We start from the raw sequence: 24,090 nt of genomic DNA on the forward strand, positions 1-24,090 counted from the left end.
AAAGCTGTCTGAAGCTGAGACAACACAAATAAAATATTAACATAAAAAAAATAAGTAGTCTTTAAAAAAATCAGTTTTTTTTTTATTTGCGGGGGACCGATTGGGGGATCGACTTGGCTGTTGGTCGAATATTTAATATTATATATTTTATTACTTTAGTTAATTAAATGTTATTTTTTTATAAACAGGTTTAATTTATGATTGGGTGTACAATGGGCAATCTTAAGATTAACACAAACGACAGCTTTATTCAATCGCTTTTCTTAGACTGCCGCGCATACTCTCAGTTGGAATCCTTTTACATCTTTTAATAAAAACCTGTCATTCCTTAGAACCTTTTGGTCCCTTGTTTTTTGGGATAAGCTTACGAGATATGCCTGCTGTGCTGTCAAAGTTCTTAACCATAACACTCTTGCTGAAGTTCTTTGGCTGTTGTAGTGCTGCTCATTATATTCTTGTGATCGGCGAATGTGTGAAGCTCCTAATCTTCTTATCTCCTTTAAATCTATTGGGTTATCTATAGGTACTATCCAATTCTTCAATATTTTCTCTAAATTCATCTATACCATTTCATCTTTGAGCTATTCCAAATAACATTATGCTGGGGTATTGCTTGATGCTTCTGTGAACAGTGTTGTTCGGCAATTGTGTACCAATGATTTCCCTTGTCTGGTTCGGCTAACTTTGCTATCATAGGTTGCTTCGGTTCAGCCTTTCCACTTGCCCGTTGGTTTGCGGGGATCCTGTCGCTGTTTACACATGTTGCACACCCTGTTGAAAAACCCTTCCCCTTTTTCGCATTTTGGGGAGAAAGCTACGCATCGTAAACAGTTTTGTATGTGTTTTGTCGTCTTATCTTTAAGATTTGAGAACCAGTAACTTTTTCCTGTTCCTACCTACGTGACCCAATTTAACGTGGTACTTATATAAGACATGGTTCTCCATTTTTTTTTGGGACATAAAAAAGAATTCTTTTATCATTTGTTTTTCTATAAACAACGCCGGTCCTAATTTCCTAATAATGCCTGTTTGTTCGGTTAAAAATTGTTTGCAGCCCGCCCCACCCTTGAATAGTTTTATGTACTGTTGGTTGTGTAAAACTACAGTACATGTTAAGTGCGCCGGCTTTACATGCAGAGTAAAGGATCATTTAGATCAAAAAAAGGGTCTCAAATGGGGATGTGAGTCATGCCGGATCGTGGAAGATGAAATGGAACTTTTCATGCGGCAAACAAGGGATAACCTGTTGAGTCTGTCCGCCAGTTTTCTTAAACTCTCTCAAGAGTTTAAAGCTATCGAGTCTCAGTTTAGTAGTTTAACGCTACTGACTGAGTCTCGAAAGCGTAAGAAGGGGGGAGAACAGCCTTCTGATTTGTCCTTGCGTTTGCCGGTCTCCAATTCCGCAGACGATGTCTGTAGTGTCCGTTTTGTCTGGGCAAGAATCTACACCTATGGATTTTGCCGACAGAGATTCTAGTGATAGTAGTGCCGGAGCGCCACTTGTTGCAACTGATGCTACAATTAATGCGGTAGATGATGCAATACCTGGAATGCCGAAACCATTGGTGGGAGTGACACCTAAAAAACACACTTTTGTTTCGAGACTTCTCCCTGATGCTACATCGGATGATGTCATGGCCCAGACAGGTTTATATATTCACATTCTAGAGAAATTTCATCTTTAAAGTCAGTGCTCCAATTGAGTTCTTTGACAGTATCTGCCGAAAAGCTTAATTGTGAAGGAGTTTACATCCAGAAAAATGAAGACACGGGGCCAAACAAGGATTCCTTCACCATCTATTCCATCTGTCCTTCCTTATTTATTCCTTCTTCTACTCTATCAAAAAACTAACAACTTCCTTCTCTGTCGGCTATCAGAATGTCAGAGGCCTTAATACTAAACTTACTAAACTCTTTTTAGATAGTCTGTCAGGACAGATCAGACCTTACCAACTTACTTACTAAACTTAGAATCTATTAAATTTATATTTGAATTACTTTCTGACAGAGACTCATTAATTGTTCTTGGGGACTTTTATCTGCCCACTATACTTTGGTCAACACTTAATGGTAGCAAAAGTTTGCTGCCCTCTGGGTGTCACTATTTTATTGATGCTCTGCTTGAGCTTCCGTTGGCCCAGTTGAATTCGATTTCTAATACGTCTGGCAGATTTCTGGCTCTGATTTTTACTTCTGATCCTAGTTTTTGTGAAGTATCTAGAACTAGTCCAATCGTGTTACCAGATAGTTTTCATCCAACTTTAAAGTTATCTATTGAGTTTCCCAGCCGCCAGCCCATCTCCGAGTGTGATCCTACGGTACGCACCGGATGATTTCGGAAGACTGACTTTGTCGAACTAAACAATGCCTTTCTTAATACCGATTGGACTAATTTATACACTTGTACGGATATGAATTCCGCCATTTCTTTATTTTATACCACTGTTGACTCAATCTTTAATGACTGTGTACCCCTAGTGTCTCCTGTGGTGACGCAAAAATCACCATGGTTTACGCGGGGTCTGTCAAAACTGAAGAATCTTAAGTCTAGGTATTACAAAAAGTATAAAGTCACGGGTCTATCATCGGATCTTTCTTGTTACTTGGTTGCTAAATCGAATTTTATTTTTTCTAATTCTAAATGCTATAATAATTACTTACAACGTTGCAACTTGCAATTCTCCGAAAATCCTAAAGAGTTCTATAGTTTCGTTAACTCAAAGCGAAATTCTAACTCCCTTTCATCGTTTGCAGTTTTAAATAATGTTTCGGCCTCTTCTGATCAATCTATTTCTAATTTATTTGCTAACTTCTTCTCGAATACGTACATGACTAAGTACAACTGTAGTCAGATATATCCATATCCTATAACGAAATCAACCTGCATTCTTAATCCTAAAATAACGAAAAGCTCGGTAGCTAAGGAACTAAGCCGGTATACTCACCGGGCCCAGACTGTATTTCCGCTTGTGTTCTGAGGTTCTGTGCGGAGTCATTGCGCTCGCCTTTACTTAAGCTTTTTGAGTTGTCCGTTACACTGTCCGAGCTTCCAACTATATGGAAGGACTCGTTTATTTTACCAAATGTAGCAATAAGTCCGACAAACTTGTTGTTAGGCTCTAATTTAAGAGTAGATTCAACAAATATATATATTAAACGTTAAAAAAAACTTATTACAGAGGAATTTCTAAATTGTCAGCGATACCTAAGATGTTTGAAAAAAATTATGACGTCTCAAATACAGCATTTATGTTGTAAGCTCTCCTTATTTATTAATTATTAATCCCTTGGGATTGTCTTTTTATTTTTGAATTTATTTCTTATTTTTTAATTACATATGTGGTCTTATTAGTTATATTTCGAGAGAGTGTATCCGTCCTCTCCTCAGTATATTATACCCTTTTAGTGTGACCACATTCGGTTATCGGGGAAATATTTCACTGAGGAGATGAGCGGGCTTATTGAGCATATTCTTAATGTTTACATTCGGCCAATCCTGACATTTCATCGACCTCGATCATACAATTTAACATACAATAGAATGTACAAATACTGCTTATCAAGTAAATATTACAAACAGAAACTCACAGTTTTATCACGCGCATGCATCCACGGCTTGAGTCGGGCCGACTCTTAGATACCTTTGTACGGCAATTGAGTAACTTGATAATCGTCAATATCAGTGACTTCGTAACGGTCATTTGGAAGGACTCGATTTATCTTATAAGGACCACGGTACTTAGGAGCGAAAGTTTTGCATGACCCGGGAGTATCATCAACATTACGAATAGCAACAAAATCATTCATTGCGCTCCTGCGATAATTGAATTTTAGCACTTGCCTCTCACTTAATGGCCTGAAGGTTAGGGGTTCGTCTAGACAAAATTTCTCGTCAAGATACTCGGTTAATTCGTCTACTAGGGGACCTCGCTGATCACAAACAAACAACATCATTGACGGAGTTTTACCTGTACTACACTGCACTGAGTTATTTATAGCAAATTCCACACGATTAACTAATTTATACCAATCGGCTTGGGCTAAGGGTTCTGACAGTTTTCCCAATATTGGGGTCAACACACGGTTGGTAATTTAATATGGTCAATATTTCTGTTCTCTACAAATTCAGCAAATTCAAACGACGTAAAACATGTACCTGTGTCGGAAATAACTCTTCTTGGTCAGCTATAATAATCAAAATATTTTTCTAACGCGGCCGTAGCTTCTTTGGTACTAGTGGAATTTACGGGATACAATTTCACAAACTTTGTAAATGCGTCGATCACTACCAAAAGATGCTTTCTTTTCTTTCGGTGGTCAACATGGATAGTATCGAACGCAATCGGACTCTTCGGAATACTATGCAAGGTTCTATTATGTATAGCTCTGGGAACACTATGTAGAATACACGGCAGACAGTTCTTTATAAATACCTCTACTTTTGCATTCATTAGGGAATCAGTACTTTTCTTTCAAATTGTTTACACATTTCTCAACGTCTAAGTGGCCTAGTTTCTCGTGACATCTTCTTATTAATTATTAACACAATCTTTTCTTAGCATTTCTCTTGTAGACTATCCCATGGATTAACTCGAATCCAACATTATTACCTTTTTCTAAATTCTCTCTTAATTTACGGATATCCGGATCTCTTATCTGTTCTGTCGGCAATAGTAAATCAACATCTTGCGGAGATACACCCACTACGCCAAATAGGTTTGTCGACTCATTTCGATCGAGCCGGTCACCTCTTTCGCTTTAGTTACATAGTAACGGTTCCTTACTGTCCTGTGTTCCACTTTAGCTCGGATCAACAGAACTTTCATTTAAAGAGACACTTCTTTCTAAACATAGTTCACACGGCTCGAAACAACCTTTCCCTTTGTCTCACATGGTTTTGAGCAATCTTTCCCTAAAAAAACATACGGGTTACTCTCACACGGGCTCAAACAATTTTTCTTTAAAACGACGCAAGCTTTAATCTCACACGGTTCGGAACGACTTTGTTCTAGAACGGCACACGGTCCAATCGAATCTCTACTAAACTTATTTTTCTCTAAGGGGACACATTGTTCAATCAAATCACTTTCAAATTCAGACGGTTTTACGAACTCACATGGTTCAACGCAACTTTCTTTAAACGTAATACAAGGTTCACAACGTTCTATTGGGACATCCTGATCTCTTCAGTAACAAATTACAAGAATCAAAATCACCTTCTGCAATATCTTCTAACAACTCGGTTTGCCGGCTTAATGTATCTACATGGCCCATGTTTAAACCGGATCTGAGAACAATGGAATAATCAAAATTTTATAATTTCAACGACCAACGTGCAATGCGGGGGTTTATTGATTTTTTACTTAAGGCTTGAACCAACGAATTGCAATCGGTAACGATCAAAAATGTGTGTTCTAGTTCTAGATATACGCGAAATCGACGCACGGCATATATTATGGCCAAAGTTTCAAGTTCGAAACTGTGATAGCGGGACTCGGCGGCTGTCGCCTTTCGGGGATAATAAGAGACTGGATGCATTTTGCCATCAGTCTGCCTTTGCATGAAAGAGGTACCAAAGCCATTTGAACTGGCGTCAGTATGCAACACAGTTTCGTAATTAGGGTTAAAGATAGCTAGTACGGGCGGACTAGATAAAGCAGATCTTAACATAAGAAATGCGTTTTTACCGGTTTTGTTCATTGGATAAGGACCACCTTGCTTAAGCAACTCAGTTAACGGTTTGGCTATGCGGGAGAACTTCGGAACAAATTTGTATTATATGGTAAAATTCCCTTATCACTGACTTCATATCCTAAATAATCTATGCTCTTCTGTAGGAAAATGCTTTTCTTCAAATTGAGCTCTAAATTGTACTGAATAAAACGATCTAACAGTTTTGCTAACAACTTAAGATGCTGATCTACGGTGCGGGTGGCAAGAATAATGTCGTCCATATATACTACAAGTTCTCGATCTCTAATCATATCACTAAGTATGTTCGATATAAATCTCTGAAATACAGCTGGTCCGTTCTTTAGACCAAAAGGCATTCTCAGATATTCGAACTGCCCATCGGGTGTAACGAATGCGGTGTATTTAATTGAATCCTCTTCCATGGTAAAAGCCACTTTTCAAATCTATGACGGAGAAAACGGTCTTGCCCTCCAGGTATTTCAGGTAATCTTCTATCAAAGGCAACGGAAAATTATCCCTCACAGTCTTCTTATTTAAGCCTCGATAATCAACGCACATTCGTATATTACCATCTTTTGTTCGCACTAGGACAATGGGAGACACATAGGGGGAAGCACATTATTGGCTAACAACTCACTGACTGTTTTAGTAACGATTTCTCCTTCACGATTTGACAACCTTCTTGGACTGCTATGAAATGGTGTTGTATCGGTCAGACATATTTTCATCATATAATTGGGCGAGCCGTAGTTAATTGAAAATCTGTCAATGTAATGCTCACTCACAATATCTCGGCACTCACGCATCGCGCCTAATCCCAATTCACTACCAACAGTAATATACCCGGTATCTGACAGCGTTGCATAAACGGTTTGCAACTCTGTTAGCCATTCTCGAAACGGGGATGCATTCGTGCTTACATTAGGGTTATTACAATTATTATCTTAATCGGTGGTGTTATTACTAATGGTATTATGCTTAGGATATTTAGTAAACAGGGATGCGCAGAAGGATTTGTAAACAAAAGCAATGGTACTCTTTAATGATACGGAACTATTTTCATACTTTCTTACATCTTCAATCAATGAGAACTTAAGACCTATTTTATTCAAGGCATCTCTACCAAGAAGCAGTTGCGTCGGCATAATATTATCAGGAATAACTAAAAATTGAATTTCATAATAATTTTCGCAAAACCGAACCAAATATTTGACTGTTCCAAAAGTCAGAATAGAGCCACCGCTCAGTCCATGAAAAGAACTATTAACTAATTTATCGCAATTCAAATACGGCATCATCGCTCTACTGGCGAAGCTTACTGGGCTTCCGGAATCTAATAGGGCAAAAATATTATTAACATCAGTGCATTCCCCTTTAAGAGATATTATTAAACTTGCTAATTGAATATATGACTTATCATCGATGGTGTCCGGGTCTTCACTGGCGCTCATGGCGGCGATCTGGGTTCGCATCGGACAATTCCGGTATTGATGGCCCACTTTAAAGCACCGAAAACAACTTTCTTTTGGTCTCTGAACAGTCAGTGCTTAAGTAACCAATCTGGCGGCAATTGTAACATCTCTTCTCCTTTACAGCATGCGTAATGGCCTGCGCACGGTCTGAAGTCTGACGAGCTTGCAGAACGTAGTTTTTGACTGGTGGCTGAACTGTCTGAAAACGCATCATTTTTTCAATGGCTGAGCCATATTTCGCATAATGATTAAATACTGCAAGGGTGACCTCCTTTGCCGATCGGGCGTTTTTTCATTTGGTTAGCAATCTCTTGGTTTGTCATTTGAAGGCCAAAGGTATTTGGCAAGGGCATCTTTCAGCTCGTTCTAGGTGGTAGTCTTTTCGTATGTCATGTATGCTTTAGCAGATCCCTCCAGCAGTCGGTTGCCCAACGACCAACATTGGGCATCACTCAGTACATACACTGTAGCCGCTTTCTCGCTGGAGAAAGCTGTCACGAATCCATACGTGAATAGACAGATCACCATCACCAGAAAATTTAGGTACAGTAGTTTCGACATCCTTTAAGTTCAAGCGGCAATTGAATTCCGGTCTGCTTAATTTCTCCTCAAGCTCCATAACACGTGTTTTAAACTCGGCCAGATTCTTACGTGCGGTATACAATTCGATGCTGCTCAGTATCGAAGCCAATTCGCAAGCTTCGCTCACCAGTGCGCTTTCACGAACATGCATGTTCACGTCTAGTTCTATAGGGGTCTCACGAGATATCGTCGGCAACGGGTTAGCACCCACTTGATCCGGTGTACTCGGCTGCTCAGTGTTTCCTAAGCCGCGCTGCTCAAAAGGAGGCTCTGGACCAACATCAACAAGTTGTCCGGTAAGCACATTCGCAGACACTGCTGGGCTGATTGCCTGTTCTTCGGGTACATCACTTTCTCCAGATGCTTCAAACTGATTCTCTGACATGACTGCTTTTACCAATGCTCGCAATTGGCAAATGGTCGCTTCTTTGTCGCAAGGTACTTCCTTGGCCGATGGCAACTCAAACAATGCGGTTTCATTTAATTTAATGGTCTCGGTCTCTCATAAAAATACTTTCTTTAGAGCAAACCCCACACCTGATTTGTAAACTCTTCTTATTTATTATTTATTAATCCCTTGGGATTGTCTTTATATTTTTGGATTTTATTTCTTATTTGTTAATTACACATGTGGTCTTATTGGTTACATTTCGAGAGAGTGTGTCCGTCCTCTCCTCAGTATATCATATATATATAAACCGCTGGTCGAAGGAGTTCAAGGATCCATATACTACCAAAATACCTTGTAGTTCTTTAGTCCGCCCCATATTGGAGTATGGATCTTGTGTTTGGTCTCCTCAATATGAGTTTTATCAAAACAAATTAGAATCTGTAAAAAAACAGTTTTTACTCTTTGCCTTTCGTGATTTGCGCTGGGAACCAACTGTATAACTTCCATCTTATTCTAGTCGACTTCAGTTAATTAACCTTCGTTCTTTAACTAATAGTAGAACTATGCTTAGTGTAACTTTTTTTTTACAAAATTTTGAATGGTGAGATTGACTCTTCCGAGCTGTTGAGCCAAATTAATATTTCTATTCCATTTAGAAGAACCCGCAATTTCACACCGCTTATACTTCCTACTTGCACAACTAACTTTTTTTTGCATGAACCTTTTCGTATACTATGTAAACATCCCTTCCGATTTCTTTTTATATGTAACCTATTATCTTATTACATTTAATATTTTCTATTTCTTTAGTTTAATCTATGTTTATATATGTAATACGACTATGCCCTTAGGTCGAAGTGGGTAGAGGTTGTAACATTAACTTTACTTAGGGTCATTCGTAACAGGCCCGGGCCTGGTGCCATATGGGCCACTCGTTCGTATTGAGCGTTGTACGACTACGTCTATAATAATAATCCTTTCCATGGCAAATAACTAAATTATCCTCGAAGCTGTTGGTCTCCATTACTAAAACATTGGGATCTGCTTTTCTGGGGTATAGTTGTATGTACTTTGTTTAATGTAAGCGTCAATTAGTTGCAGTCTGTTAAAATTTTGAAACGCTTCACTTGAACATAAATTCTGAAACTACGCAATGCTTATACAATTGCTAGCGTTTCCAATTCGAAACTATGATATTTGGACTCAAATTCGCTAATTCTTATGGAAAAATAAAATATCGGATGCCATTTGCTATTCGCTTTCTTCTGTAATACTGCTACGCCAAAACCCAAAAAGATTGCCTTAACAAGTTTGTGCTTAAGCATTAGAAAACAGTCTAGTTCGCATTTTTCCATTCGCAACCTCAATTTGTTCTGCACTAATTTTTCAAAAACTTCTTCTAACGTTTGCATATGATCCTTTATATTCGCACTAGCTATCATGATAACGTCCACGTACACGAGAACTTCTCATTTATCCCCATTGGCATTCTTAAAAACTCATATTGTCCAAGTGGTACGATGAAGGATGTGTATTTGACTGACTTTTCGTTAACAAAGACATGAAAATATCCGTTCCGAATCTAATTTAGAAAAGACCAGTTCGTTTACTAGCCTGTCCAAAAAGTCGTCAGTTAATAGTAGGGGGTAATTGTCTTTTAGAATAACCTTATTTAATTTTCTGAAGTCTATGCATATCCTTAAACAATTTTTCATTTACATCTTTTGTTATAACGACTTCTTCATTAAGAGTAACATTTTCATTTACATAATGGACTTATTCATTAATAAACTCGTGTTGCTGACATATCGCTTGTGATGATCTTACTTGAACACTTAAACAATCTAAATCTAACTTAATAACCAAAAAATCTCTTCCAAGTGTCGCAGCCCATAGACTCATCGGAGACAATAACTAAGTGAAAGTAAATTTTATTTGAATTTTTCATGATAGCATACACTATATTTCCAAAAATAATTAGTTGTCTTTCATTAATGCCGTGATAGGGTGTTGGCGGAAGTTGACGATACTATGCGCAGTACGTTCAAGTGGCCCCTACGACACCAGGACAAAGCCTGTTACGCGCGAGCCCAAGCAGATAACTGCCCACCTTCCACCCGACCGACCGAGGGGTGCAGCCGTATAACGCACGGCACGAATCGCGTGAACAAATACACAATAGAAAAAACAGACAAACAAATAATTTTATAGCTATCTATTAACTAAATGGGATAGGATAGATGTTTTAAGCATATTAATAGAAAACTCTGAGCCGATTACAGGGAATAGACGGTTGTAATCAGAGCAGAATACCCTAAAAGGTTCATGCATGGCATAGTTAGAATAACAACGACTAAGGGACAAAGGTATCAAAGGATGTCTACTCCGTCTACATGGTACCGATAGATTCACCTGAGCTAATAACTCAGGCGAGTCGATATCACCAATTCCGAGCTTGTACATAAAAATGACACCAAGCATTATTCTACGGTTCGATAGGGACGGAAGGTTAATCAAGAGAATACGAAGGCAAATTGACATTGCGATCCCAGCTTAAGCCACGAAGAGCAAATAACAAAAACTGCTTTTGAACGGATTCAAGTCTAATCTGGTGCGACTCATATTGAGGTGACCAAATGCAAGATCCATACTCTAATAGGACGGACAAGCGAAGTAAAAAGAACTTTAGTTGTATAGGGGTCATCAAATTCTTTTGACCATCTTTTAATGAAACCCAGGACACTCATGGCCTAAACCCAGGACACTCATGGCCTTTGCGACCGTGGTGGAAATATGGGTGTTAAAATTTAACTTATGGTCCATAAGTACGCCCAAATCATTCATATTATTCAGACGTTCTAAAGGGCTATTGTTTAGAAAATAAATGACCAGTTGAGGAGACTTACGGAAAAAAAGTCATTACCTTACATTTGGTAGTGTTAAGATTTAGTAGATTAAACTGGCACCAGGATTGAAAGTTTTTAAGATCAGCTTGTAGCCGACTAAATAAATCTGTATCTTTATGAGTAAGACAAAGTTTGACATCGTCAGCATATATAAGCACACGCGAATGAACAATGACTGATGGAAGATCGTTAATGAATAGTGTGAAAAGCAGAGGGCCAAGATGACTACCTTTAGGTACACCAGAAGTCACAGGAATGGAATTGGAAAAAGAAGACTTAAAAAGTACCTTCTGTTTCCTATTTGTTAAATATTCTCGAACCCAAGAAAGGAAAAGAGGTGGAAATCCAATGTCGTTCAGCTTAGAAAGTAATAGGGTATGATTAACGGAATCAAAGGCTTTGCTAAAGTCAGTATATATTACATCAGTTTGTTTACCATTTTTGAACCCCTTAATAATTATTGATGTTAATTCTAAAAGGTTAGTGGTTGTAGATCTACGTTTCACAAACCCATGTTGGGATGGCGAAATAATAGAGCTGCAAAAATGTTGCAATTGAGAAGTTATAATTTTCTCAAAAGCTTTCGGAATAGCGGACAATTTTGAGATAGCCCTATAGTTAGAGGCTTCGGACTTTTTGCCATTTTTATACAGAGGAATGATATACGACTCCTTCCAAATAGGTGGAAAAGAGGAAGATTCGACAGACAATAGAAACAATTTTAAAATGGGTTTACATAATGCGTTTGCACAGAACCTGATTACACATCCAGGAAGACCATCTGGCCCCGGAGAATAATTAGGTTCCACTAGTTTAAGTTCGCTAAGAAGAGAACTCTCATCAATCACTGGATTGAAAATGCAATTAGCTTTTTCTAAATGATAAGGATACGGACTTGCTCGATATTCCGTTGAGGAATATGTTGTTTTGAAAAGACAAAAAAGATGGGTGCACAGAGGTTTTACGTTTAGAATTAACAAAGTTATAAAATTGTTTAGGGTCAGAAGAAAGCTGAAGCTTACACCGCTGAAGATAATTCTTATAGCATTGTGTATTAAGCATCATGAATTTTGAACGAGCGACTGTATACAGAGCGTAATCTGATGAACGACGTGTTTTTTGAAACTTCTTATAATATCGTGTCTTCACATTTTTCAAATTGGATAACTCACGAGAGAACCAGGGAGGTTTGTTAAGCCGCTCCAGTCTACCAAGAGGCACACTAATATCAAAGAGTGAATTCAGAGTATAATTAAATAGCAAGCGCAGATCAATTTTAATTCAAATTTAATGTAGGATGAAATTTGTCTTCGGCTAGAACAAATGGTTCGATCCTAGAAACCTCACAATAAGATGAATCCAATACAAAAATAAGATCTAACGATTTTCCATTAGAATTTAAGACAGGATTGACTTGGGTTAAAGATAAGCCTAGAAGGCCATCAATGAAGTCATGTGACAAAGAGGGCAGCAACTTGGTAGATTCATCTGTTAGTGACCATGCTAAAGCGGGTAAATTAAAATCACCTACAACTATGACCAAGTCTTGACTGGAAACTAAAGAGGAGACAAACTGAATTGCCTTTAAATGATTTAAATATACCACCGTGTCTGACAATGGTGGAATATAGGAACAAGTAATGAAAGCATTAAAAGATTTAAAATTTACTTTAACACCGACAAACTCAATCTCCTGGGTACTAGAAAATTGAATCATTTAAAATGATAAAGCAGCATCAACAGCTATCAGAACGCCACTACCTATGCGAGAAATCCGGTCACGTCTGAATATAGAAAAGTTTGTGGAAAAAACCGATGCATCAGCAATATCAGGTTTTAGCCACGTCTCTAGACGTAAAAGCTAGAATGTTATGTTCAAAAGAAAGACTATCTACATAGAGATTAGAAAGTTTAGATTTCAGTCCTCTAACGTTCTGGCAACCCAGGTTAAGGGACGAAGCTAGTTTTTTGACACACCAGCAGATGCAAGCAAGCGAATCGGTTTCCGATTTTTCTTTTTTACAGTATCAACTTAAGATATTTCCGCTTGGAAGGGAATGAATTTCTTCTTAATTATAGAGATTGGCCTCCCCGAGTCTACGAAACACGCAACAATAATGAAATGATAAGGAATCTCTACGAAATTTAGCTTAAACCTTCTGACATAATTGTTGTTGTGCTGGGTTGTACGGACGGGGCTTCTGCTTGGGTAGCAGCGGTGTTATTGGCTGTTCCGCAAGGCTCTGAAAAGTCGTCTTTACTCGAATTGGCCGGGCATTTGCCTGCCCAGTGTTCTATTGAACTGCAAACATAACAGGAAACACGGGCTCGAATCGTCTTGTTGCAATCCTTCCACAGATGTCCTTTAAAGTTACAGTTTCGGCGACGTGATTCATGACGTCTGGTGAACGTGTTAATTTCCTTTGTAGTTTGCTGAGCGACATTAAGGTGTAACCCAGAAAATGCCTTTACCATTTGTCTAGGGCTGGTAAAACATTGTATACGCGCTTGTGTGCGCAAACCTTTTTCCAGGATGCCTTCGATGACCTGATCCAAGAGCTCCTCGTCGTCGACGTTGAGTTGATTAGCCAGCATTAGCTTGTCCTCCATGTATATAGCAAATTTTTTGCTTGGTTGGCATTTGCGTTTCTCGAACTGACGGCACATCTTAGATTTTGACGTCTTTTCACCGAAGGCTGTAATCAGCTGATCGCAAAGAGCTGCTACCAGCTTACGAATGTGAGAAAATTCGGAATGCAACATACATACAAATAAATAGCATCCGCAAGTGTTTGTCACTCTGGTTATAGACTTTGCCGATGTTCCTCAATTGAGCTGTCCATCTTTTAGAACATGAGGTGCCGTTGAAGTCAAATGTAATTTCTTTGGGCAGCGAGAGAGCCATCCCTGGAACATCGATGACGGAGTTGCCGGAGTTCAATTCTATAGTGGGGCCACTATCAAAGTTATCGGAAGAGTCGCCATACATAATGTCATTGGTGGTGGCGTTGCCACTGTTGCCCGAATTATGTGAAGATCCGTTAGGAGCTTGTTCATGGCCTTGATCCAACAAAGGAAACTACTCAAACAGTCGTCGAATCGACAAGAATTCGCATGAAGCCTTCGGTTTACGGACAAGGCTATTTGAACTCGTCTAGTCGTGCTGATCAAGAATGTGTATACTTTGTACGGTCGGAGATGCTTCGTTCTATGCGTGCACACCTCTGACCAAAATTAATATACCATTTTCGCAAGGGTACAAATATGAAAAGAAAACGAAGCAAATACCGTAAAGTTATAGGTGCATAAACACACGGAAATATTAAGAAAGAAAGGCTTCAAATGCATACAGATGTCTAAGTAGGACAATTTATGTACACCTTTAGACTATAAAAAAACACTTTGAAGCTATTTTTTAGAGCTACAATTAAATCAAGTGCAGCTATTCAGAATCAAGTAACGAATTTAATAATATACTTTTTAAATAGGCTAATCATTGCAAGCAACTTTTGAACCTCTAAAAATAGAAGACACAGGCAAGGATAAAAGACAGAACTTCTTTAAAATACATATATAAAACCACAAATGGTGCAAACAATAATTCAACTTCCTAACACAGCTTTCAAACTAATTCAATAGTTTAATGCTGGGGTAGACGAATTTCACAGGTTTAGAGACTTTTTAAAACAAATTAATGAAATAAAGGCAGACCACGAAGAAACCGGTATTCAAATTATAAAAACAAAACTTACTTCCCTTGTTAGACTGCTAGTAAAAGATTAAAACACAATATCTGGTATAATCCAAACATTAAAAAAATAAATTAAGAACAAAACGGTACAAGCAGAAGCAAAAGTTATTTATTGAAATCAAAATGGCAAGAACGGTAAGAAAACCTTAAACCAATGCAAAAACAAATGAAGCATACAAATGTTTTTTGACATTTTTAAAATCACTCTGATTTTTCTCCAATAATTGCATATTTTTATTTCCATGTTAAATTTTTTGTTTCACGAAATTCCATTGAAAAGAACTATGGATAAATAATCGATCAGTTCTTCCCAGAAAATAGGATTTAAGTGGAATTACATTTTCTCAATTTTAATTCAATTTAAAAAAAAAAAGGAGAGTATGTCTACGGACTCGCGTTAGGAACGAAGTTAAGCAAAACTATAGATAAATGATCAAAAAAAATTATAAAAATAATTTCTTGCCACCGATCAATTCTTCTAAAGACCCAGAAAATAGGATTTAAGTGGAATTAAATTTTCTCAATTTTAATTGAATTTAAAAAAAAAGCGAGTTCGTCTACGGAAACTATTAGGAACAAAGTTCCCTACGCATGTTTACTGTTTATGATAGACAGAGGTCAGTAAAAAGGTGATAAACAGAGAATTGCTTTTTATTCATCGCTTACTTAGATTTGTATATTTTAAAATATCTTATTTTATTTGTTTAAGATTATTGGAATGTCTACCACTGCACACTAAATTAAGCACATCGGAGTAAGAGAAACGATGTAGAGAAACGATCTAAATAGTAAATCTCACTTATTAAGCTCTTTGAGTGAAACTTAATGCATTTAATTGTAAGTGTTTTCAAAACTAGAACTCATCTAGCTCAAGTTTAATTAATTTCTAACATGCTACATTTCATTCATTAAGGGCCAAAAATGACTCCAGCAGCAGTTGAAACGCAGCTCCTACCTTTTACATAAGAACGGAATACACTGCAAACTAATATTGAAAATTTACGATCTAGAATCGATCTTGAAAGGAACCCTATTATCATAGATTGTCAGTCTCAAACTGTTTTACCCAATATTCGGATGCTATATCCAGCAGATGCAAATCGGGCAGATAGAAAATCTTTTTGTAGAAACAAAGACAAGTAAAAGAAAAAAACAGAATAACTTAGTTTTTTAAATTCATCTGCTTGTCATGGTGGACATCACAATCGGCTTTCATCCCTCAAATTACCTAAATTCGACTGCAAATATGGGGAATTCAAAAAATTTATTACTTAATATACACATATGGTACATGAAGACAACTCATTGTCCAATGTAGACAAATTTAACTATCTAATAAATTGTCTATCTGGCCAAGCTCTAAGCGTAGTTTCGCCATTTCAAGCATCAGACGAAAATTTTCCCAAGGCTCTAGATCGCCTCAACGAGCGATATGAGAAGTAAGTTCTTATTTTAGTAGAACATATTTCAAGTTTATTTAACATTGCTAGCATGAAAAAGGCAGACGCTGTTACCGTACGTACAATTTTGGATACGGTTTCAGCTCTACGCGGATCATTGTTGTCTCTTGGGTCTGAAGCTGATGTATTAAACGCAGTACTTATTCACATTGTTATGTCAAAAATTGATCTTGAATCCAAACAAGCATACGATCGGGTTCAACAATACGATAAATTGCCAGACTGGGCCGATTGTTATCAAATTCTCAGTCGACACTGTCAGTGCTTCAATTTTCCCCTCAAAATATTTAATATATAGACATGATCGGACTATCTGTAATGGTGGTGGCGTTTTGATCGCTGTTGACTCGGCGTTCTCGTCTCAAATTGTCCAGTCCTCCAATCAGGAGATTGAATTTGTTTGTGTTAAAATTTCGTTTAATTCTTTTTCTGCCTATATTACTTGTTCGTATATTCCACCACAGTCCGACTTGGCAGTATACACTCACCATTTGGAAGCTATTCAACTTATATTCTCATATCTCTCTGACAAAGACTTGCTCGTTGTTCTGGGAGATTTTAATTTACCTGAGATTGCCTGGACCCTCTCATTTGATTCTTTATTACTGTTGCCCTCCTTGTCACATTGTTTCATAGATGGTCTGCTTGAGTTGTCCCCAACTCAAATAAATCCTGTCCGGAATAGTCGTAACAGATCACTAGATCTGGTATTTGTGTTGGATTTTTCCAACTGCGATATTTCCAGGACTGATCCCTTAGTTATCCCCGAAGACAACTTTCATCCAACTCTGGATATAACCATTGACCTTCCTTTTGGTGTTATGTCTCGACATAATAACTCGATGCCTCCAACCCGATGTTTTCGCAAGACAAACTTTACTAAACTTAAAAAACTCTTGTTAACTAATGATTGGACATATCTGTATACTTGCACGGATATGGACTCTGCCATTTCTGTCTTCTCTTGAGTCGTTCTTTGATGTTTGTGTCCCGCGTGTGACTCTAGGATGGTCTGATAGACTCCTTGGTTCTCACGTGAGTTATGTAACTTGAAGAACGTAAAATCGAGATGTTATAAAAGATTTAAAAAATCCGGTAAAGCATCGGATTTTTCCCTATATGTAGTTGCTCGATCAAATTTTATGGTGCTGAATTCACATTGCTATAAGGATTATCTTCAGCGATGTAAACTCAGTTTTTCTCGCGATCCTAAGCAATTTTATAAATTTGTAAATGTTAAACGTAAGACATCGGCGCACCCGTCTTACTTATCTTTCGAAAACAGTAAAGCTGACAATGATCAGGCAATTGCCGACATGTTTGCTGATTTTTTCAAAACAACTTATTGCTCTTCGATTTATCAAGCAAATCCTCCTTATCCTCATCACTTGCAATCGTCTAATTGCATTTTAGACCCTGTGTTTGATGAAAGTTCGGTTCTTAGCGTGCTCAGTTCCGTCAAACCAATATATGCACCTGGCCCTGATGGAATACCAGGCTGCGTATTAAGGTTTTGCGCGGAGGCCCTATGTAAGCCAATACTTAAGTTGTTTACACTGTCTGTCACATCTTCCGCCTTCCCGCCTATCTGGAAGGAATCATATATTATTCCTCTTCATAAAAAGGGGAAGAAGTCCGAAGCCTCCAATTATAGGGGTATTTCTAAATTGTCTGCCATACCCAAAGCATTTGAGAAAATAATAACATCTCAATTGCAGCATTTCTGTAGTTCAATCATTTCGTCATCCCAACATGGGTTTAAAAAACGTAGATCGACAACTACTAACCTATTAGAATTTACATCTCACTCAATCAAAGGGTTCAAGACTGCCGTGCAAACTGACGTCATTTATACTGACTTCAGCAAGGCCTTTGACTCTGTGAATCATACTCTGCTTTTATATAAACTAAACGCACTTGGCATCCCCATCCTTTTGCTAGATTGGATTCTTCAATATCTTTCTAAGCGTACACAAAAGGTCCTCTTTAAGTCTTCATTTTCTAAGACCATCCAAGTGACCTCTGGAGTACCTCAGGGTAGTCATTTGGGTCCATTGCTATTCACTCTTTTTATAAATGATCTTCCATTGGTAGTGTCACATTCTCGGGTGCTTATGTACGCGGATGATGTCTTGCCTACTTCAATCGGATCTTAATGATCTTCAGAGTTGGTGTAAAACAAACCTATTAAACCTTAACGGCTCTAAATGTAAAGTTATGTCTTTTTATAGATGCACTCCATACTTAGCAACTTATTATCTTAACGACACTGCCTTAGAGCGGTTAGATAATATCAATGACTTAGGTTTTCTTATGGACCATAAATTAACTTTTAATCCTCATATTCTGTTACAGTTAGCAAAGCTATGAATGTTCTTAGATTTGTGAATCGATGGTCAAAAGAATTTGATGATCCGTACACAACCAAAATTCTGTATACTTCATTAATTCGTCCTATCTTAGAGTACGGATCTTTCATATGGTCACTTCAATATGAGACAATTTCTGCTTTTTGCTCTTCGCGGTCTAAATTGGGATCGCAATGTCAATTTGCCATCATACTCCAGTAGGCTTCTTTTAATCAATATTCCTTCTTTAATTAATCGTAGAGTAATGCTTGGTGCTATCTTTATTCACAAACTTTTAATAGATGAAATAGACTCTCCTGAGCTATTGAACCAGGTAAACCTATCTGTACCCCCGTAGACCTACTAGAAATTTTATTCCTCTATCCTTAAAACACTGTAGTTCTAACTATTCTTTGCATGAACCTTTTCGAGTCCTATGTTCTGATTGCAATCTTCTGTATCCCGTAATCAGATCAGAAGCCTCTCTTTCCCTTGTGAAAACTTCTATTTTAGCACATTTAGCTCGTAATTAGCTGTAGTTAATCATATTTTTAATTGTTTGTCCGTTTTATTTGTATTTGTCCACGCGATCGTGCCGTCCGATATGCGGCTGCGCCCCACGGTCGGTCGGGCGGGAGGTGGACAGCGCTCTGCTTGGGCTCGCGCGAAACAGGCTATGTCCTGGTGTCGCATGGGCCACTTAAACGTACTTCGCATTGTACGCGTCAACGTCCAGATAATTTGGAAGGGTATCTGCGAAACCGACAAGAGGAAAGACCCGTCAGAGACAAAATTCATAGTACTTCAAAATTACTTGTTGCTGCCCAAAGTAGATGCAGTCAATGTCAGTTAACTGAGCATAGGTTAGCATTCTGTCCAGTTTTTATTTCGCTACCTTTTATTGAGCGATTTAAGATTGTTAAAACAGCGTCACTTTGTTTGAATTGCCTCAATAAGGGTCATCCCGCCTCAAAGTGTCTTTCATAGAATAGATGTCGACATTGTGGAGGTTTACATCACACAAACATGCATAAGGATTCAAACGTCCAGAAAAATTATTAACCGGCCGGACCTTCTTTTCATCATCAATCACAACAAATCATTCATAATTCTCATGACGAAAGTAAAACATTTGCAACATCGATGTTGACTCGCCAAGCTCGGCGGGGATTACTTCCAACAGCAATAGTTCTTATTCAAGACAAACTTGGTGGGTTTCAGCTCGCAAGAGCATCACTTGAGTCGTGCTCTGAGCTTACCTTTATAACTGAAGAGTTAGCCAAAAGGCTTCAGCTTCCGTTTCGTTACGATCATTATGAGATTGCTGGAATCGATGAAATACGTACACATATGAAAAATTCCGTGTCTACCAAAATTCGTTCAAGAATATCTCCAGACGAATGGAATATGGAGTTTATCGTGACTAAATCTATATCTCTACCTTAGCCTGAAAAGAGACTAGATGTGTCAAGTTGGGCCATTCCCAAAGAAATTGAGTTAGCCGACCCATTCTTTTATAAGCCCGGAAAGGTAGATTTATTGCTCAGTGTAAAGGAATTTTTTGATCTACTTAAGAAGGGTAAAATTAGTTTAGGTATTGGGCTTCCTCATCTAGTGAAAACTGCATTAGGATCGATCGTCGGGGGTAAGATTTCTGAACCTCAATTTAACGCAACAGCAAGACCTTTACATATTATTAGAAAGGTTTTGGAAAATGGATGAAATACATGGAATTCAAAATAAAGATATTTCATTAACCTCAGAAGAACAAGCATGTGAAACTCACTTTCAGGTGCACACACAATTCCTGGATTCAGGGCGCATACAGGTTCGGTTGCCTTTCAAGGAATCGCCTGAACAACTTGGAGACTCGTTGTCTTGTGCAAAAAGACATTTTCTCCAACTGGAAAAACGGCTTGCATCTCAACACCAATTTAAGGAAATGTACATCGAATTTTTAAATGAATATGTTAAGTTGAATCACATGGAGGCAGCTTCGTAAGATAATTTGCAATCGGGAAATCATTACATTATTCCTCACCATTGTTTCCTTAGACCGCAGAGCTCATCAACTAAACTTCGCGTAGTATTTGACGCTTCGTCTAAATCATCATCAAATATATCATTAAATGACATTCTCATGGTTGTTCCTACGAATAGTACGAATTTTCGTTTGTATCGCCATGCCATTACAGCTGACATAACAAAAATGTACAGACAATTTCTCGTCGCACCTGAGGATAGAAGTTTCCAACAAATCTTGTGGAGAAAGTCACCGCAAGAATCTATTCAATTATTTAGTTTGAATACTGTTACCTAAGAAATGTCGTGCGCTCCATTTCTCGCAATCAGGTCCTTAAAGTTTTTATCAGAGACGTATAAGGAGTTAATTCCAATCGGATCTATTGTATTAGCTGAGAATATGTACGTCGACTTTATGGAGCTGACTCAATCGAAGAACTCAATGCTGAGACGAATGAAGTTACCAAATTGCACTCCAAGGCAGGCTTAGAATTGAAAAAGTGGAATTTTAAGTGCGCTCCAACAGATTATGAATTTAATGAATATAATCTTAATATTGACAATAGTAATGTAACCAAGGCTCTTGGCATGTCGTGGCTGCCAACTTATATTATTTCGATTTGATATTCCATTAACTGCAATACCAACAAAGCGGAAAATAGTATCGATCATGGCCAGGATCTATGATCTGCTAGGATTATTAGCGCCAGTCGTACTACGCTACAAAATCCATACCTCGGGAATACCACACGAGCAGGCGAACCTCAGGCTACTTCGTCACCAGCAAAACCAGCAGGGCCGCTACCAGGACTGGATCGTGACTTTGGACTATGCCCGCCAAAAATATTCTCGGACACAGCTAGGACAGCTGTTCCTATTTTTACTTCTGCCAAACAAAAAGCGATGGTCACACACTCAGCTGTACGTGGCACTACGATCACGAGGCCCGGCAGCTGCCGTTCCTAACCTCGAACAACACGCGTGCTACGACACACGAACAACCGCACCTAAGTGCTTCGCCGATTGCGCCCTGGAATTTCACAAATATTCAAAACAGGGCTGTATCGTACTATCCAGAAAGTAAAGTAAACACAGCAATACCAAGCGCAGCACAACTTGCAGCCCGGTAAGCGATACCGAAAGAGCTTCCAACATTTGATGGCAATCTTCAGAACTGGCCTTTATTCCACAGTAGTTTTCAGACAAGTACGGAAATCGCTGGGTATACGAATGCAGAAAATCTTATGAGGCTGCAAGCTAGCCTAAAAGGAAAAGCACATGAGTTAGTTCAATTCAAACTCCTTTTACCAACAATGGTCCCTGAAATCATACAAACATTACGTATGTGTTTCGGTCGGCAAGAGCATATTTTGCACAACTTACTGGAAAAAAAAAAAAAACGCGGCAACTACCCGCAATAAAAGATAAGCTTGAACCACTTATCAAATACGCACTGTGTGTACTCAACGATGGAAGCATGTGAACTCACAGGTTACATGCAGAACCCAATGCTCTTACAGGAGCTACTGGAGAAACTCCCCACACAGCTGAAGCTGCAGTGGCCAATGTTTCCCAAAGACGCTAAGACACCATCAATGGAATTTTTAAGCAAATGGATCTACGACATAGCTGAAGCAGCAAGCCAGGTGACATCGCCGCTTTACCATAAAAAGAGCGGAAGCCTAAATCATCATACAGAAGCACCTAAAAAGCAGGTCAAGGAAATAAAGTGCGTCGTATGTAACGAACCGGGGCACAAAATACACAGCTGCCCATCGTTCAAAGCCGCGCCACACCAACAAAAGATGTCTTTTCTAAAAAACCACAAGCTCTGTCAACAATGCCTAAACCGTCATCACCAAAAGTGCCAACGTGAAAAGGTTTGCGGCATACGAGGCTCCCGAAGCAAACATCACCCATTGATCCACGAGATGCAGCCAACACTAGAGGCTGCAAAATCCAGCAGCCTAAAAGGGCCAGCTATGGTCACCAACGTGCATACGCCAAAGGGCAATCACACCCAACGATCCAGAGAGTCTGGATCAACTTATTTCAGTGTAATTCCAATACAATTCATCAATAAAACGAAAGTTACTAACACTTTTGCATTTCTAGATGAAGGATCGGCACTAACGCTCATCGACAACAAGATATTTAAGCAGCTCGGCTTAAATGGCGTTCCAGATCCACTGTACCTAAAATGGACAAACGATACAACACGCGAAGAAAATGCTTCGGAACGTGTCACGCTTATGGTTGCCAATCCACATAATGGCAATCATTTCCACTTGGAAGAGGTTCACAGTGTAGATACCCTGGATCTACCTGTACAGTCTATCGACATAAGGGCTCTCGCCAAAGAATTCCCCCAACTAGCGGGACTACCGATAGCTTCATACACCAACGCACGCCCAAGCATCCTAATCGGCACAAATAACTGGAACTTTGTCATAACCCTTAAAATCAAAGAGGGTGCATGGCACCAACCAATAGCGTCAAAGACGCGACTGGGATGGACACTACAAAGCTTCACGCCATCAAGGGCCACTAGAGCTAATGTGAGCGTTCGCATGTGTGGATGCAGAGACGCAGACGCCAAGATGCATAATATCATCAAACAAGCGTTCTCATTAGACGCTACCACAGCAAAACCGCTATCATCACTAGAAGAAACTCAAGCTCTAACCAGACTTGAATCTACTACCGCCCTGAAGAATGGCAGGTTTAGTTTGAAGTTTTATTACCTGATAGCAACGCAAACGCACTAAAACGGCTTAAATGCCTACAAAAGCAATTTTCCCGACAACCACAGTTGAAGGAGCAAATCACCAAGCAAATCGAAAACCTCGTCGAAAAGGGCTATGCTCGTGTTGTTATTGGTCCGACTCAAAGACTGTTCTCAAATGGCTTCGTATAAATCCACGAAAGTTTCAGCAATTCGTCATGCACCGCGTGGGCGAAATACTGGAATTCACAAACGTTAGCCAATGGAACTGGGTTCCAACGAACCTTAACCCTTCAGATCTTGCTACTAAAACAAACAACGCCAATAAATATAAAACTTGGCTACACGGCCCGGACTATTTGCCGCAGGAACAACACGCAGGGCCACCAAACAATGCTGAAGTCAGGCATAACATACTCTTCATCGACAATTCGCCGATGGAGCTAAAACTTAACGCGGAATATTTTTCCGACTGGCGCAGACTATATCGAGCTGTTGCTGCCGAAATCCGCTAGCTGGCCAGCAGACCCGACGCAGCCACCATATTACTCATTCTCATATTTTCATACTTATACTCATGCGCCAGCCTACGTGCTGGGAAATTAACCGTTGCATCTTGCGCTTTAAACTCACATGTAATGCTATGATTGTTACTAAGCGACAGACAAAACCGTTTGGTTACAACTGCGAGTAAGGGCGATTAATTTTATAGCGGCTCGCATGTAGCGGCTCGCATACG

The 24,090-nt window shown here is 38.9% G+C and overlaps 2 protein-coding genes across 2 annotated transcripts in view; one reads left to right on the forward strand and one right to left on the reverse strand.

Moving 5' to 3' along the window:
- The window catches only part of LOC137586136 (calcineurin-binding protein cabin-1-like), a 1,431,569-nt gene that overhangs the window by 36,653 nt on the left and 1,370,826 nt on the right, over positions 1-24,090 (reverse strand). The gene's annotated exons all lie outside the window — the stretch shown is intronic.
- On the forward strand, positions 22,096-23,394 carry LOC137586129 (uncharacterized). The gene has a single exon (XM_068302135.1). The coding sequence runs from the start codon at positions 22,096-22,098 to the stop codon at positions 23,392-23,394; it is 1,299 nt and encodes a 432-aa protein (XP_068158236.1).

The sequence above is a fragment of the Drosophila tropicalis genome, unplaced genomic scaffold (genome assembly GCF_018151085.1).
Source record: "Drosophila tropicalis isolate 14030-0801.00 unplaced genomic scaffold, ASM1815108v1 contig_905, whole genome shotgun sequence".
Taxonomy (NCBI): Eukaryota; Metazoa; Arthropoda; class Insecta; order Diptera; family Drosophilidae; genus Drosophila; species Drosophila tropicalis.